Genomic DNA, 19,017 nt, shown 5'->3' on the forward strand with positions numbered 1-19,017 from the left:
TATATATATATATATTTTTTTTTTACAGAGAGGAAGGGAGAGGGATAGAGAGTTAGAAACATCGATGAGAGAGAAACATCGATCAGCTGCCTCCTGCACACTCCCCACTGGGGATGTGCCTGCAACTAAGGTACATGCCCTTGACTGGAATCGAACCTGGGACCCTTCAGTCTACAGGCCAACACTCTATCCATTGAGCCAAACCGGTTAGGGCAATAAAGATTTATTTTTTAAAAATTAGTGTTTTGGGTTTCTTCAGATAAATTCCAGGAAGTGGAATCTTGGGTCATAAGGCAGTTCCCTTTTTAATTTTTTGAGCTAACTCCATTCTGCTTTTCAAAATGGCTGCGTTAATAATCTGCATACCCTCCAACAGTGCATGAGGGTTCCCCTTTAACCACACCTCCACCAGAATTTATCGTTTGTTGATTTATTGAGGATAGCCATTCTGACAGGGGTGAGGTGATATTGTGGCTTTACTTTACATTTCTCTGATGATTAGTGATGCCAAACATCTTTTCATATGTCTAATGGCCATGTTTGTCCTCTTTGGAGAGGTGTCTGTTCAGGTCCTTTGCTTATTTCTTAATTGCATTGTTTGAGATTTGGTGTCGAGTTTTATAAGTCCTTTACAAATTTTGGGTATTGTGGATACATCTGATAAGAGATTCCAAAGGGCTTTAGAACAGTGCCTGATATACGGGGAGTGTTCCATTAAAGGTTAGCTACATCATCATCAAAGGAGGGCATCTGTCTGAACTAACAAAATATCATCTCTCATTTCTCAGAGCAGAGTTGAGACAGAGTAGAGACAGAAAGCCGTGTAAGGAGACATTGCTGACAAGGGAACCTATGGCTGCTTTGCTCAGGTCCTGAGGAAGTGAGAGCCTGCATGACACAGGTCGGGGGTTGGTATTTGCTTATCTAAGCCAAGGCCAACTCTGTAGAAGCTATAATTAAATTTGAGGGATATTTACAGCAAAAGCACACACAGTCTTTCCTATTCAAAGTCAGGCATCACTCAGAATGTCTGTAGCAATCATTAGCCACATACCTGTGGGGACTGGTTAACTTTGGAGTGGTTTGGAGATATTGTTTCTCTCCACCATGCTTTCCCTGGGATGACTAAAAAATATATGAGCCATTATGTAGTTGTTCAAAGAGCCAGCCAGGAAGCCGCTCTTCTGCAGGGTCACGCATGGGGGTGAGGAACATGAATTTGACTTGTTTTGAGGGACTGAATCTTTGGTAAAATTTATTTTCTCAGCAGTTTCACTGATGCCATAATAGATAGTGAAAGATATAAAGGGATACCATTGTGAAAAGTTATTTTACCATGTAGGAAACTTGCAAGAGGATTTATATTTCAGAATGACAGTGACCTAAAGCTCACATCAAAAAATGTCTTGAAGAAAAAAGGTCCAGAATTGTAGCCTATGAAACTATATTACTCAGAATCTTACCCAACTGAATAAAAGCTTTTAAACACCTGGGACATTTATTCCTCAGTAGAACTTTATACAAAGAACAAGTTGTTAAAGTGCTATAGATGAAGGCATTAATTTCAGACTAACAAATATCTCCCTATTAAAAAACAAAAAAGAATCACATGTTATACTACTATTCCTTTTCAGCAATGTAAGCCATTTAATGGTTATGTTTATTAGGGTCATAAATTATGCCCTTAGTTTTATGCACTTCATAGTATTTTAGCATCAAACACTAATGTCATAGAGGTTTGTCTGATTATGAGACATTCAAATGTTCCTATTTTGATATGTCAAACCAAAAATTTCAAGCACTTAGAGGTATACTTTTGAAAAGTCATCCTATATAATAACAATCTTTGAGTAATTCTACATTTTGTTGTACTACTGCATTAGGTTATTTTTACTTTTAGAGTCATTTCTTAAAAGATTCAGAATGAATTTACCTCCTAAAATTAATTTATAGTTTATTATTTTTATAAAGTTATGATTTAAGTTGAATACCTTATAGATAGAATAACTTACAATATGCATTGCCAAATCAAACAGTTAATGAACTTTTTCTTTCTTAAATGTTTTGCAGTTTGCAGTTTGTTAAGTAGACTCGCAGGTGTGGGTTTCTATGTTACAAGATCTGTAATAATACACCCTGTGACATCACCAAAGTCAAATCTTCTCCCATCACCATATACTATTAGGACCCTCTTTTCTCCCTACCCCCTTCCCTCTGGCAACCACCACACTGCTGTTTGTGTTCACAAGTTTCAGTTTTATAGCCCACATATTAGAGAAATCATATGGTTATTAGCTTTTTCTGACTAACTTATTTCACTTAGCATAATATTCTCAAGACCCATCCATGTTGTTGCAAATGTCAATATTTCAGCCTTTCTTATGGCTGATTAGTATTCCATTGTGTATATGTGCCACATCTTCTTTATCCAGTCCTCTATTGCAGGACACTTGCATTGTTTCCATTCCTTGGTCACCGTGAATAATGCTGCAGTGAGCATAGGGGTGCATATATCTTTGCAAATATATGATTTCGAGTTTTTTGGGTATGTACCCAGGAGAGTAATTGCTCGGTCATATGGTAGCTCGGTCATATGATAGCTCTATTCTTCATTTTTTGAGGACTTGCCAGAACTGTCTTTAAGCATTTTTTTTGGTACTTCGGGCTTAGGTAAAAGTAAAGAGCAGTGTGAGTAAACAAATCATCCCTCAGTGCTTATATCATCTCCTGATTTCTTTCTCCTGGACCCATCCCCTGCCCTCACTTCTTACTAATATATGGCTAAGAGCATAAATATATTCATATATATGTATAGTAAACATAGAACTTGCAAATAAAATGGAAGCGGGTCTTCTGCCTTAGTATTTCTCAGTCTGGAGTGGGGACTCAAGGCTGCTCATCCTTGACTTATCATACGCAGTCAATTGAGAAGTGACTAATATAATATTAACCGGGCTGTCAGGTCTGACATCATATGATCGGTTCTTCATTTGTACTTTCACACTATCCATTCTCAGTTTCTAAAAACAAATAACAGGAACCATGAACTTTTTGCATAATTTCTCACATTTCAGACCTGATATTCTTTTCTGTAACTCATGACTCATTTTTATCTTTTTTTTTCTTTGACTACTTAAGATCCCTGGGTAACCTTTGGAAGATTTTCATTAGGGTGTGAATGCATATGCTGTCCCAAAGACAAAATCATTCATGAGAATTTGCTGCAGATGACCATTTCTAGAATATGTCAGTATATTAATATTAATAAGTGTTTAAAGTGATGTGCTTCTGGCCTCTCGTAAGTGACCTTTTGTTTAATTTGTGGTTAAACAAAACGTGCTCCATTTTTAGGCTCCATTGCAGTGGAGGCATTTTCAGAACGTGGGCCCTGGGCCCTGGATTTCGAATCTGTTTTTGAAGATGTTAGAACATTGCTACCCACAGTGCGGTCTGTGAAGCAGCAGCACTGGCATCCCCTGGCAGCTGCAAGAAATGCAGAATTTCAGCTCCGACCAAGAGCTACTAAACCAAAATTTGTACTTTAAGTAGATCCCTGGGTGATTCACATGTTCATTCAAGTTTAGGCAACATTGTCTTAGAATATATAGTAGGACACTGAATGTAACGTTGACCAAATGTTTAGTATGAAATGTGGGGAAATGTTCATGAGAGACATAATCCATGAAAATGAGAACAGAGCAGCAAAATGGTAAAATATGTTGAATACCATCAAAGAAGATGGAATCCTTCCTGCACTCCAGCATAAAATATAAAAATGTTATACTATCCTGGGGTCATTTTTTATTGTATTTATATGTTAGGAAGCTTTTAGATATCTATTGTTTGAAATAAAATACTCTATTAAAACAGCATTTCCATAACAACTTTACATATAAATGAGGCATTCTTAACAAATTTCTACAGATTACTCTTTCTTAAATACTGTGCTATTTTACCTTAATTGTGGTTATTAATCAACTTCATCAGAGAAGACCATAAGGAGAACATAGGTGAAAAAGAAAGGAAATGCGGCAGTAAAGAATTTCTATTTCCCCAAACTGACAGCTACAGGATGGGGCAAAAGTAGGTGTACAGTTGTACATATGGAAAATAATACAATAATTAATAAATGATCATATAAGAACTAGAGGCCCAGTGCATGAAATTCGTGCACTGGAGGGGGGGGGTTGTCCCTCAGCCCAGCCTGCACCCTCTCCAATCTGGGACATCCCTCTCACAATCCAGGACTGCTAGCTCCTAACCACTCGTCTGCCTGCCAGCCTAATAGCCCCCTAACTGCTCTCCTGCCAGCCTGATTGACACCTAACTGCTCCCCTGCCAGTCCGATCACCCCCAACTGCCCTCCCCTGCATTCCTGGTCACCCCCAACTGCCCTCCCCTGCAGGCCTGATCGTCCCAACTGTCCTCCCCTGCAGGCCTGGTCACCCCCAACTGCCTTCCCCTGCTGGCCATCTTGTGACAATGTGGGGATGGCCATCTTGTGATGACATGGGGGTGGCCATCTTGTGACGTGAGGGCTTGAGGGTCAATTTGCATATTACCTCTCTTTATATAGGATAAACTCTATTTCATGTACTCACAACTGTAAATCTACTTTTGACCCACCCTGTATACATAGTTTTGCTTGCAGAATATTGTTTTCTATTTTACCAAATTAGTGTGTGTGTGCATGTGTGTGTGCTTGAACATACATGCACACAAGTCTGCAAAGGTCCATCTTCAATAGGGTTTCATCCACTTACATGTAGTAAAGGTATTGAACTAATGAAAGGATTGTTTAAAATGTACTTGCAGAATAAATAAGTATTACCCTTAAAAATGTGCTTTTGGGAATAATTCATTTTCATGTACCTGTTCAAAGTTATGTAGGAAAGGCCAATTTCAAAAGCCATGTTATGAATTTAGGGTGAGATTAAGAACTGGGTCAGTTCTGTTACCCGATGTCTGATTTTTCATTCTGCACGTTCCTGTTGACCTTTTCCGTCCCTCTTCCTTCCTGTTTCAAGTCCAGTTTACCATTTTTCTGTTCATTACCATGAGTGTAAAAGGTCAGAAAGGGCAGATGCAACAAGAACACCTCAGTGGTTTTCTTTGTAAATATATCTGACAAAAAAAGATTTGGTGGAGGAGGTGAGACTCACTAAAATTATGCTACAGTGTTATTTACTGTAGATCAAAATTTGCTGTAAAGCTGACCAGCCTTGGAGTTCCTCAGACAGAATAAAGTGATGCAGTAAAATAGCCAATCTGGGCATTTGGTTGATATATGAGTTTAATTTATTGTTCCATCTTTTTATCATCCTCAACACGGATAATCAGAAAATTCCTTTTATTGTTGCTCTTTTGCTCTAGTTTTTTCCCCGAGCCAAAAAATTTTGAAGAGGGTATTGCAATTTTGTAAATATATGAATTGCCCATCAATATAAGGAATTTCTCCCTAGAATCAAAATAACAATTATGACCAGTTCATCACTTTTTCAGACCATTCAGATATCATTTAGTGGATTAATTTCATTGACATTATTAGTACTGTTACAGTTCTGTGTGTTAATGTCTGTGTGTTTCAGAATCAACCTCTTTTCTTTTTTCTCGATTCTCTTTTTTATTCAGCATAAACATCTAAATCCAGTAGTATGCTGTGAAAAGTGTAGTTGCTTTATAAAATTTTGAGAAGAGTAGCTACTGCCAATAGATGTTGTCCATGAGGAAAGATAAACTTCTTTTGCTGATTCACTATTTAGCAAATACTGTTTATTTAGCGGTTGTTTTAATTGTTCACATATATTGGAGAAATTCAGCTCTGTTTAAAACAGGAGAGCCGAGGTGTTGTTTAATGAACTGGAGCAGTTGCATGAGCGCACTTAAAGGCCCTGTAGTGCTTTCATATAGTCTCGCAGGGAGAGTCTGGCTGAGTGTTTATTGCTGGCACATTGAACTCAAACTTAAACCTGGCTAAGGCTCTGGCTTTTAAAATATGCAATTGAATCATAAGTGGTATCAATTCTTCCTGTTAGGGATTTGAATTGCTTCAAAGATTCTGACTTGCCCTGTGTCAGCTCTAGCATGAAGAGGGTATATGAGTGGCAGATGTTAAGTTGTAAATCTGTGTCTGAAAAACAGAAAGGCAGATAATTGTACCATATGGTATTTGAACCTGTGATGTTGGCATCCTTCACGCGGGGCTCCAATCTGCCAAGAAAACCAGGCCCTGAAGCTTTGCCAAGCAGCAGAAGTAGCAGCACTTTACCAAGAAGAGATAGCAACTGGCATGCGGTGGGTCTGCTTGATCTAGAAGATGCCCCACCAAAGCAGAAATAAACCCATGGTGAGAGACATGATTTAAGGAGGGCTTCTTGTGCTATGGTTCCATTGGTTGATCATCAGAAGACTTTGGCTTTACCTTAGCAATGCATACCATTGAAAACTTGTTTGTATTTACTGAGGACAACCTAGATAACACCATGGATAAGTATTCTGTCTTCAAGGCAAAGCATGTGGGAACCATGTGCACAGTGAGAATGTGCTGAAAACAGACCATTTTAAGTACAAATGATTGTAGAAGTTGTGTTCTATAAAGTGCATTTCACATGTTGTTAAAAAAAAAATTGGGTATCCCCCTTGACCATAAGAGCTGTTTAAGTATCGGCATAGCATGATTTCATAACCTTGACTTCTAACGAGATTTTCTTCCCTCTTCCTCAAGATCCTTTTCTAATCTACTTCAGAGAGAGAGAGAGAGAGAGAGAGAGAGAGAGAGAGAGAGAGAGAGAGGAGAGGAGAGATAAAGCAGACAGAAAGAGAAATATAATTAGGCTTCATTGCCTTGTTTGTTTCGTTGGTACACATGATTGAGATTGTAGCACAATGGATATAGCAGCATAGTAAAGTATAGTAGCTTTTTTAAGATATGAGACCTGAATTCAAATAATAAGATTATAACTCTGTGACCTTGAAGAAGGTATTTATCTTCTGCAATCTTCAATTCCCTCAACTATGTAATATCAATTATAATACCTAACTCAGAATGTTCTTGTAAGGATTTAATAAGATAATGAATATTATATATGCTAGAGCCTGGAACATAAAAAGTACTCAATAATCAACAGTTATCCTATTAACGCAATGCAGCTTTTATAGATTTCAATAAAAAAAAACTGTTTGTTTTCATTAAAAGTGCATCATAAAATCATTTTTAGAGTTAACATTATTTTGAGTGTCATGAAAAAATTAAATATTTAAGAATATTTTTCATCAATAACATTTTAATTTTGGTCTGAAATATACAATGTATATACTCCACAGATGATTCAATACTGTTATATTTAAGGAAGTGTGTACCAACCTATGGCTTTTCAATTGAGCTGTTTAACATTCTATCTTTCTCTCAAGTACCAATTGATTTATATAAGCATCACCGTGTCTCCCAACATGGTCCTTCCAGGGAAAGATGATTAACTACACTTGCACTACCCTGCCCCTCTCACTGTGAAACCATTTGTATGCTAATCAGGCTTTTCAAACATTGTTTATTAGTTTCACATACAACATAGAATTCTTTTTCAAAATGTGATGCAGTGCTTCAAGGCATATATTTACTCTTCTCTCTCCTCCATTTTTCAGGTATCCATTCCTTCCAAGCAAATATCAGGGGTTTTGTTTTGTTTTTCCAAATGACATAAAAAAAGTAGTAACTCCTATTAACTAACTTTTATTTTGGTAAATGCACCAATGGAATCAGAAAAGATCATTCTACTCATTGTTTACACATATCACAGCTAATCCATGTTGCTTGACCAAGAGTCATGGAATAAACTTCTCTCTAAGTCAGATATTTTTTGTTATTTTTTCAGTCAGTAATGTTGTCTTAAGTGAGTCCTACAAAATAAAATGAGCTTGTTCTCTAGTTTGTATGGAGTTGTTTTCATCTTGTCTAAAGTTTGGTGAAGAATTAATTGCATGAGAAATGAAGCTTAGCACCAGGCCTGCCTGGCTCAGTGGTTGAGCACAGGCCTATGAACCAGGAGGTCATGGTTCGATTCCCGGTCAGGGTGCATGTCTGGGTTGCAGGCTTGATCCCCAATGTAGGGCATGCAGGAGACAGCCAATCAATGATTCTCTCTCATCATTGATGTTTCTCTCTCTCTCTTCCTCTTTTTTCCTCTCTGAAATCAATAAAACAAATGAAGCTTGTCATTAAGTATCTCCTCAAAGTAGCTCTTCTTCATTGTTCTGAGGACAGGAACTACGGAGACATGTGTTTGCTAGTTTTGGTTTCAACATACTTAGTTGTCAAATGTTGGTTTTGTCACTTATCATTTTTTGAGGGAAAATTAAATAATATTTTTCAAGTGTTTTGGCAATAACTTACATACTTAGAATTCCTTTGACCTGTGACTTATATCAGTTGGGCAACACACCACCAAAGTCCTCTTTCATTAATCACCTGACATTATCCTGCCTTTGGTTTTTAGGCCTTATCCTGGGATCTGTATCTAACCTTTTATTATTTTAGCCGGTAGGGTAAGAGACTGGAAAAATAATCCCCTTCCTTTACAGATTTCTAAAAAAAAAAAAAAAAAATCCCTCTTAAGAGAGACAACAACAACAATGCCTCCATGTGCACAGTCTGGCTCAGAAGCAATTTCTAACACATTTGTGGAATCAAAGATCAGATGACTCTCAGTGTCCTGACATGTGGAAGAACCAGTGGGCTGTTCTTCCTCATCGCCCCTTTGTTGCAGTAAAACCCCTTTTCTCTGGGAGATGTGTGAATCATCTGATTTTGGCTTGTCCTTTTTTGTTAGGTACCAGTCTTTTAACGTGCTTCCTACCAGGGGTCATATCTGCTTCCAGTTGGGTATGCTTTCCACATAGCCCTGAGCTTCAAACTGTAATCAGGAGCTGCCCCTGGGTTATAGTAAAGTAACCCCAGAAGAGAAAAAAAACATTGCCTTTAGAGATGAAATACTTAGAGTCTATTCTGTATTTCAGAAGAAAGATAGTCCCAAATGGAACATTACACCTTCTGCTTCCTTAGTTATTTTATCTGCAAATTGGGTAAATCTTTTCCTTACCGAGGAATTTTATGAAATGACTAGTGTGTGTGTTTTGCCTCTTGAGAATGCATTGGGATTTCTGCACATTGAAAAATAGGCATCTTCTTTCTGGTTCATTGATTTAATACATCGTTATTTATTTAAAAAGAGAGTTGAGAGCCAACTTTAGAAATTAGCACAATTGCCACCAAGAAGTGTGCCATCGGTATCAATGAAGTGCCCCTTTCTCTCAAACAACAGTGCCTTTGTCTTGTCACTGAAATTTCTTTATTTATAGTTAATACATTGTTTCTGTAAGAATCTGACTTAAATGCAAATACATTAACACCTAACTCATCAAGTTGGCTAGCAAAGAGAAGGACTGTTTAAAAAAGTATACAGGTGGAAAAAGAGACAAAGAGAAAGCAGGGTAATCTAGCAAGCAAGTAGCATATAATGGACACATGGAGAGGGTTAAAGGTGCATTTAAAACATCTAAATAACATTATTTTTTAAATCACCCAAGCTGAGTTTCATCCATTTGCAAGGTTTAATGAATGGCAGTGTTGCAATGGCAGTCACTCATAAAACAGTGATTTTATTTATTTTCTAATCAATTTGCCCTTAAATGGAAGTTCAGGAAGCAGGACAGTTCATGGGCCTGATAAAGTTTTTATTTCTAAAGCTATAATCAGTAACAACAATACTTTTGCTATGTACATATGATAATTTTTATGTGCCAGTCCTGACTGCATTCTAAATGTTTATGATTTCAGTGGAGGAGAATGTTATTATTTAACCTCTATTTGTTGGGATTCAGATGCTGATAGTCAATTAAGTGGATTAAAAAAATCACTTGATATATTCTAAAGTTAGCAGAAAACATACACAAATACACACAGAGATAAATGAATGGCTCTCCATTTTAACATAATATTTCCTGATATGATCCAGAAAGTTTTCAGTAAAGGACTCTTAACTAACCATCCACTTATTTATACTCATAGTATTAGACACAATAGTGAATTTGGTCATAGCAGAATTGCTTTAATATGGCATAATCTTTCTTAGGAGACCAGGCATGCTTTTCATATATTAAATACATAAATAAAGCTCTATATGTTGAATGTAAGAAATTTTCTTACACTGAGACTTCTGAAGAGAAAGGGCTAATGATAAAGGATTTTTAAACCTTGGGACAAGTTGTCAAAACTGCAAAATCTCCTTTCCTGGGGGTCTTGAAAAATAGGACAGATGTCACAGATGGCTTAAGGGTAGTGCAGCTGGACAAAATCAATCAATTTTAAATCTCTCTCCATTCTTGAAGCTTCACAACATCCATTTGAAATATGTAAACACACAGCCATTACTAGAACCCGTTTTACACAGAAATTATTTCATCTGAGTGAGTTACTATTAGATTGAATGTACATGTCTCTTTAGAGATTGTTATTCATATTCCTGTATCCTCAAGTATAATCATAGAGATTAAGAAATGATATAAATTAATATTGTGTTATTTAAAAGTTGAAACTCATAAATCCAATTTTAATTTTCTATGAAATACTATAAATTTATTTCACTTTTTTCCACTTAATTAAAATAGTTTGTCAGGTGAAATAGCTCACATGTAAAAGTAAATTGTGCTTGAAAATAAGAACAGGGCCTTATAAAATAAAGACAGTATAGGGAAGTTGTATTATTTTTGCAAATGTATTATGTGATCCAATGTTATCTTTAATATTAATCAGGTACATGATATTAAGTATCTATAAGTTGTATACTAATTTTCTCAAACAACATGCAGTAATTAATGTGCTTCATATGTTTTACAGTTTTCATAAAAGGCATACATTGCTGTAACCATTTTGATTTCTCAGCTGTGAAAATTATAATAGATATTATAATGCAATATTCCCATATACTTAGTTACATAATAATTATCTTTTCCTTTAAAAGATGATTGTCCATATTTCCAGGAAACTGTATCTGATTATGTGGAAATGATTCTTTCAAAAAGGATATAAACATAAAGATAGAAAAGATCAAGCATTTGCAATCAAGTTAATGATGCTAACAGAATCGTAATATATTACTTAGTTATAATATACTAAAATAATATTTTTAACTTACTAAGGAGAGTTAATTTTGAAGTTAATTTTTAGAAATTCTTAGAATTTATCGGATCTTCAATTGAATAAATAGAAAATTTCCACAGGAGACAATATTAAAAAACTAAGTATTATAAGGTATTATGTCAATAGAAATAGCCTATATTCCTGAGCATTTTTAAAAACCAGGACTAAGCTTTTCTAGAAGCTAAGTTTTAAATAAAATTTCAAATTATACTCAAATATCAATCTTCTTTGTGAATTCACACGTATAATCAAATGAAATCCAAAACTGCATAATTTATAATGTTTGAATTTTGAAAGCATTTCATGCTTTTTGGTGATAACTACATGTACCAAATTATTTTTTACTTGATTTTATATCAACTAGTAATCAATATCTATTTATTTATACCTTCTGCTTTATATTGTAAAGCAGGGGAAGTAAAATAAAAATAAATAAATGAAAGGCCTATGACTCATGAAATATATCTGAAACAGTGTATATCAACACAGTTCATACATTAAACAGAGATGTTTATATTGCAAATAAATTAAAATATGATATATATTTTTGCAATTATGTATTTTTTTCCATCACCATTTATCCCCTCTATGCCCTCTTCCATCTCTATCCCCCACTGCCATCACCAACCTCTTGACTCTATGAGTTCATAGATCAAAGTGGTATCAATAACCTCTACAAAAATCTCCCATTTCTATTGTGCTTCTGAAACTGTGATTTCATTTGCACCTTATGAAAATCATGTTAGGTCAGCTCTATTACTACATCCATTTCTCAAATGTGAAAAAAGAGTCTCAGTGAAGTTAAGCACTTTACTTATGTTTAGACAACTGATAAATAGCAGATACAACTTTAATACAATGATAGTGCTACATGTCATTATGTTTACACTATGTCATATCTGTTTTATGTAAAGAAAATTTGATGGAGAGCCCAGAGTTTGAGCTTTCCTGTGGAGGATTTTGCTGGGTGAAAAAGAAAGAAAAGGTTTACTTTTCAGATGGTGATATTGCAAGAAAGAAAATCTCACAAATGGGAAACTTTTGGTTTATTTTAAGGAGGTGAAAGATGGCACTGAATGAAGTAGAGTATAAGTACTGAAAGTAATTTGTATATAATACTAATTAAGTTTCAATTAGATGATGAAATCAGGTGAGGAGTTTGGCTTTATGGTGGTCAGCAACTGAAAACAATTATGATTTTGAAAGTAGTTATTGGGTGAAAGTAGTATTTGTAGCATGTATTCTGAGATTGTATTGATGGTGGGAAAGGTAACTTCTAACATCCTATCTAATAAAGAGAGAATATGCTAATTGACCATCACTCCATCACAAAGATGGCTGCACCCACAGCTGAGGCCAAGTTCCCATAAGGAGCCTTAACAGGCAATCAGCAGGGACCTGAGGCTATGCCCTCCCCCGCACCTGTGGGGCTTGACAAGGGACCTCAGGCCTCACCCCCTGCCCCATCACCAGGCCAGGGGATGTCAGGCCGCGACCCCCGCCCCGGCACAAGGCCAGGAAACCTGAGGTTATGCCCCCCGCCCGGCAGGACCTCAAGGTGTACTTCTCATCCTGGTGCTGGGCTAGGGGACCTCAGGCTGTTCCCCCCGCCCCAGCGCCAGGCCAGGGGACCTCAGGCCATGCCCCCCACCAGGTGGGGCTTGACAGGGGACTTCAGGCCATGCCCCCCACCCCGGCACCAGGCCAGGGGACCTCAGGCCGCATCCCCGCCCAGCAGGGCTTCATGGGAGACCTGAGGCTGCGCCCCCCCTGCTGGTGGGGCTTGACAGGGGACCTCAGGCCATGCCCCCAACCCAGCAGGGCTTGACAGGGGATCTCAGGCTGTGTCCCCCACCTTGCGGGGCTTGACGGAAGACCTCAAGGCACGACCCCGCCCCGGTCTGGGCTGGGGGACCTCAGGCCATGCCCCCCATCCTGGTGCCAGGCCAGGGGACCTGAGGCTATGCCCCCTGCCTGGCAGGGCTTGACAAAGGTGGGACTGGCGGGGTCTGGACCTAGCCCAATGTGGGGGGACCAGCCGGGTCTGGGTCTCACGCAATTTTGAGGTGCATGTGGGTGGGCGGGGTCTTGACTCTGAGTCCCGTGGTGAGCCCCAGACTCTGACAGGAGGAAGGTTTTCACATACATTTTACTATTTTCTTTCAACTCTGACACTTCTATTATAGAGAAAGGGCAAATAGCAATATTAAATTATTTCCTCTAATTAATCCCCTTTTAATGTGCATGAATTTTGTGCACCAGGTCACTAGTATCAAAGAAAGTGGAAATTAACCAGGAGTTAAAATGTACTTGAGTATCATTCAACACCTGTATATTCAACACCATTCTCTGTCAGAGTGTTAGATGTTTGTGTTTTCCAGATGGAGACAACCAATGTTATGAAAGAATATGTATGAAACACATCCAAGGGTGTTCATGGAATAGTACAAATAATTACAACAACAACAATAGTGTGACTAGAGTATAGGAGGCATGAGAAATAATGGCAGAAAGTGTGTGTAACAGACAGGATTCCTGGTCAGTTTTGAGGACACTGTGTACCTTTGGTTTCACTGTTAGTGGGACCATGGAGAGCCTGGGGGAAGCTCAGCAGGGTTGGAAGCATAGTGGGAATGCAGCAGATCCAGTCTACGTTTTAAAGAAGTTTAATAGTTAAAAAAGAAAAAGTAGGAAAGAAGGGATGCTGATTGAAGGAGAGTTCAATCAGCAAAAGTGACTTTATTCTTGAGCGAAGGTTAAGAAAAGTAGATGAGCTTGCAGGCCAAGAAGTTAGAGCCACGGGAAAGTACAGTGTAAGCAAGCAGCCCATCTGGATAAGATACAACTTAACATGAGGGATGTGATAGAGTTAAGGTAGAACGGTTAACTTTGGAGGATGAGGATTGATGCTGGTTCTGCTAAGATGCAATGATATAGTGACAAGTGGAGATCGTTTACTCTACCTGCCATTAAGAAGAAAAATGGCCACTCCTTCACAAAATGTATTATCTCAGTTTTCTTTAATCAGAAAAGACATTTGATAAGCTTATGTCTACCTTTATCACATCTTACTGAACAAAGTAAGGTATTTACTCTGTGTAAAAAAGTAATTTAAAAATTCAAAAGCATACAGATGAATCACATTACCCTTGCCTTATCCTAGAAGGCTGGTTTGTAAAATGTTTTAGTTTAAAAATTAATCCTAATTCCACTAATTGGGTAAGACTTACAAAAATTAATAGATAGATGATAGATAGATGATAGATAGATAGATGATAGATAGATGGATGATGGAGATATATATATACACTATGCTCCTTTATTGATAAATTTTTAAATTTCCCAATGAAGATTTTCTTTCTTCAATTAATTACTATATGTCAAATTCTGCTACCTTGCTCAGGCCACCTAAAATTAGATTTGAGGGACTAGAAATATTTTCTGAGTAGGCATTCCCGAAAATTGAAGTGATATTTTCTCTAGGACTATGGTATTGTTAAAATTTTGAATTCTTTGTAGTAGTTTGAAATTTCTCACATGGTGCCTGTCCCTTTCCTAGATCCCCCCATGTCCACATGATTTAGCAATTAAAGAAGTAATTCCAGGTGTATGAGGGAGCCTCCGACCCTGCTCCTTAATATGTTCAGATTATGATTTCCGATTTTTAAATGTTTTGCATGCCTAAAAGTCTTCATGAGGTGATAATTTAATGAATGCAGTATTGGCATATTCTCAGGAATTCATACAAGCTCCATTATAACATGGTTCTCCATATCACACAAGTAAAGGGCTAAAAGCATTGAACAGATTGCATCATCTCTCCATTTACAGGATGGACTAAAGGAGCCCCATGGAATAGTACAGGTCTTTACTTCACAAACTATAATTGGGAATTAAGAATGGATAGTTCCTCAAACCAACAGTACAATAAATACTTCTATTGCCTGGCTTCAGGGAGATTTTAGTTGATGCAGTCATTACTGTTTCTCAACCCATCTCTATTTCCATTTTCCAGAAAGAACAACAAAATACTGGTTTGAGCAGAGTTTTCCAACTGAAGAATGCTAGCACTGGTTGAGGTTAATTCCTAAGACCTGGGACAGCCTCTACAACTAATTTCTGCTATTTATTCAGTGTAACTTACAAATATCATCATTGCCTTATGTGCTTTAATTTGAAGATTTAGGGAGGATTCCTTAAGGTACAATTCATTAAACCATGGCCCAGCTGTCTTACTGGTTTATCCAGTGATGATGAAAACCAAGATGAAAGAACATTAAAGATAGCCCTGACTAGTTTGGCTCAGTTGGTTGGGTGTCATCCCAAGCACCAAAAGGTTGCCAGATTGATTCCTGGTCTGGGCACATGCTGGGGTTGCAGGCTCCATCCTAGTAGGGGGTGTGCAGGAGGCATCCCCTTGATATTTTTTTTCTCTCTTTCTCCCTCTCCCCTTCTCTCTATATAATTAATTTAAAAAAAAATCTTTAAAAAATACCAAAGATGGGGAAGACTATAGTGGTTAGTCCATAAAAAACAAAAAACAAATTTCAAACAAATTTCTCTTATTTCCCAAAATCTTAGCCCTGGAACAATTTAATAGATCTAAATTGCCCCTGAGAAATCCCAATATTTGTTCTTGTTTTCTCAAAAATTGTAAGTAGCTGAGCCTTACTTCTGAAGACCAGATGTGCTTTTTATTCCTTCTGTCATGCTCATCACTTACCTGGCAGTCTTAAAAAACGAAAAATCATACTTTCATTTATGCCAACATATGTATCATTTTTTTTTAAGTACTATTGAGTCACTTTTGGTCTATAACCATAAAAATCTCTAAAATTTCTCAGGTTTATGAAGTGTTCTTTGTGTGGTTATCTTGTTTTGTTTTGAAAGATCTCAATATATCTGGCCTAAATACTACTTTGACATTTATGCAAAGATGAATGTTTTTAAATTTTTAGGAATCAGCCAATAAATTTTAAGAAGTACTTTGTGAATATTGGTCATAGAAGTTTATACCTTGTCAAAACAAACTCATGTTGTTTAATTTTATTTTAAAAATGGATTTATGTTGCCCAGCCAGCATTGCTCAGTGGTTGAGCATCAACTTATTAAACAGGAGGTTATGGTTTGCTTCCCAGTCAGGGCACAAGTCCAGGTTGATTCCCAGTGTGGGGTGTGCAGCAGAGTCGATCAATGATTCTCTCTTATTATTGATGTTTCCATCTCTCTCTCCCTCTCCATTCCTCTCTGAAATCAATAAAAATATATTTAAAAATAAATAAATAAAATGGATTTATGTTAATCCTATAAATACAAGTTTCAATAGCTAAAAATTCTCAGTGAAAACAGTGTCACATTTTGCCCTGGCTAGTGTGGATCAGAGGTTAGAACATCGTCCAAAGGTGGTAGGTTCCGTTCCCAGTCAGGGCACATACCCAGATTGTGGGTTTGATCCTCTGGTCCGGTCAGGGCATGCTCATGATATTTCTCTTTCACATTGATGTTCCTCTTCCTTTCTCTCCCTCTCCCTTCTTCTCTCTCTAAAATATATAAAAACATATCCTCGGGTAAGAATTAAAATACAAAGAAAAGAGTTTCACTTTTCTTCTTATAAATTAGATTTAATTTGTGTATTTGCAATTATTGGTATATGGAAACAAATTATTATATTTCAAGATTTTGATACTCAAGTTATAGAGATATGTTACAGTAAAATGAGTTGGACATGTGTGGAAGCAGGTGTTGGACAAAACTAACAGCCTTGTATGGCAATAATTGTATAAATATACATGAAAAAATAGAGAGGTGTCTGTTAGTGCCAACGCTTCAGCTAGTGAAGCTCCATCATAAAAACTGTTGAATCCTCAAACACAAAATGTTGAAAACTTTCTTACCATCAAACAAAATCATGTATACCTGTAATATTTGATAAGGCATTTCAAAAAAACACATCTTAGTTTTAGCAACTCCAGCTTATATTATTTTTGTGTAGTACTTTTGTATTCCCTTTTTCTTCATTTTCTAATTCTTCTGCAATTCTCATAACTTTGCATATGCTAGATAGTATGTTAGATAGGTCTTTTTATTATTTCTAAGCTGTTTTTTTTTTTCCTTTCGGAGCTTGCAACAGAAAAAAAAAACACAGTTATGTGATACAAGTATTTACAAAAGACAACTCATCTTCTTGGAACATTCTTAATTTAACTATGATAATAGCAAACACTTAGTGATTGCCACGAAAAATACTAAGAGCTTTTGATATAATCCTTCCAACACCCCGCTGAAGCACAGAGAGGGTATATATGTTGCTCAGGTTACTCAGTTTGCAAGTGATGGGACTAGGAATTGGACCCAGGAATCTGGCTCCAGTCTGTTAATCACTCCAGGATACTGCATTTATTTACATGATTAACACATATTGAATTTGAATTCCTACTCTGAGCCTGCATCTCACAGTGCTCAGTGCTTTGCTATCAATAACTTTTGACATTCATAACAACCCCATAATGTAGACTCAGTTGATAGTTCCATTTACAGATGAGAAACCTAATGCTTAGTTGATTAAATTAATGGCCCATGGGTATTACTACAACTGTATGCAGTTAAAGCCTAAATGTGTCTGACTATAGAATGAGCTGTTGCCATAATCAGTGTCAGATTAATGCATAATTATAGTCATTTTGGTATGACTGTACTTTGGATTTGAGAGAGCTGGGCAAGATTAAGGATCATTATGGGGACTTTGGGGAGTGCCTACAGAAGAAGTATAGATAGGATTTGGGAATTAGACACAACAATATACTGAAGACTTGGATGTTTGATGAAGATTTGGAATTGGTGACCTTCGAGGAAAGACTCTGTGTTCTAACTTTAGTTTATCTTTAAAAGCACAAAGGGTGATTATACAAAATGCAGTTACCAACAGCAGGTGAACTCAGGAGTATGCCCTGTTCATCATTGCCTCCTCATTCTTTAGCGAATTCTATTGCATTATAGTTGCTCAGTGATTTTTTTTAAACAAAATAATCCATATATAAATAAGTATATAGCTAGCTGGTCTTCATATTCCAGATTAAAAATAAAATCACATTTAGGTTGTCACAAATTCATTTAAATTCCACAAATATGTTTTTGTTCATGTTACTTGATATAATTTTAACAAGAACCCTGCCAAGAAGTTGTCATTATGTGTATTTCACAGTTGAGGGAATTGAGATTTACAGGATTTAAGTGCCTTGTCCGCCTATCTAAGTATAAGAGAACAATGACTCAAAGCAACCCACAGGTTTCAATCCATGCTCCTTTAAGGGTTGAAAGAATATTTGTGTTTTTAACACACTCTTTGAAAACAAAACTCAAATCTGTATTTCCTCTGCAGCTTTTTAAGATTAGGTTTTTAAGCACTTAGGCTAATTTCAATGCCTGTCAGAATTAGAGTTGTTCTCCAGTACTATTTCTATAGTTTTGTTTTGTAAATTAATTCTAGTAATTTTTTTGTTCTTAACAATTTTAGTGTTTTAAAAAAAGCAAAGCTAATCAACATCAATCTGACCCTTTTTACATTGTTTTCAGGTCCCGAAGAGGTAGAAATTAAGTGTCCCTTGAATCACATCGCTTGCCTTGGTGCCAACAAATGTGTTCACTTGTCCCAGCTGTGCAACGGCGTCTTGGACTGCTCAGATGGGTACGATGAAGGAGTGCATTGCCGGGGTGAGTCCTTTTGCAACTGAAATACTAAATTTTTCATAGTTTTAATGAAAGTTCAAAGAAAACCTGCCTTTTTTTCCAACCATAACCATATCAGTTATTGAGAAAGCATAAAT

The 19,017-nt window shown here is 36.8% G+C and overlaps 1 protein-coding gene across 1 annotated transcript in view; it reads left to right on the plus strand.

Moving 5' to 3' along the window:
* LRP1B (LDL receptor related protein 1B) overlaps window positions 1-19,017 on the plus strand; it is a 1,721,287-nt gene that overhangs the window by 616,283 nt on the left and 1,085,987 nt on the right. The window contains exon 3 of the mRNA XM_079782447.1: window positions 18,767-18,904. Within this exon, the coding sequence (XP_079638573.1) occupies window positions 18,767-18,904 (138 nt within the window). The remainder of the gene's footprint in view (window positions 1-18,766; window positions 18,905-19,017) is intronic.

The sequence above is a fragment of the Cnephaeus nilssonii genome, assembly GCF_951640355.1.
Source record: "Cnephaeus nilssonii genome assembly, chromosome: 10".
Classification (NCBI taxonomy): Eukaryota; Metazoa; Chordata; class Mammalia; order Chiroptera; family Vespertilionidae; genus Cnephaeus; species Cnephaeus nilssonii.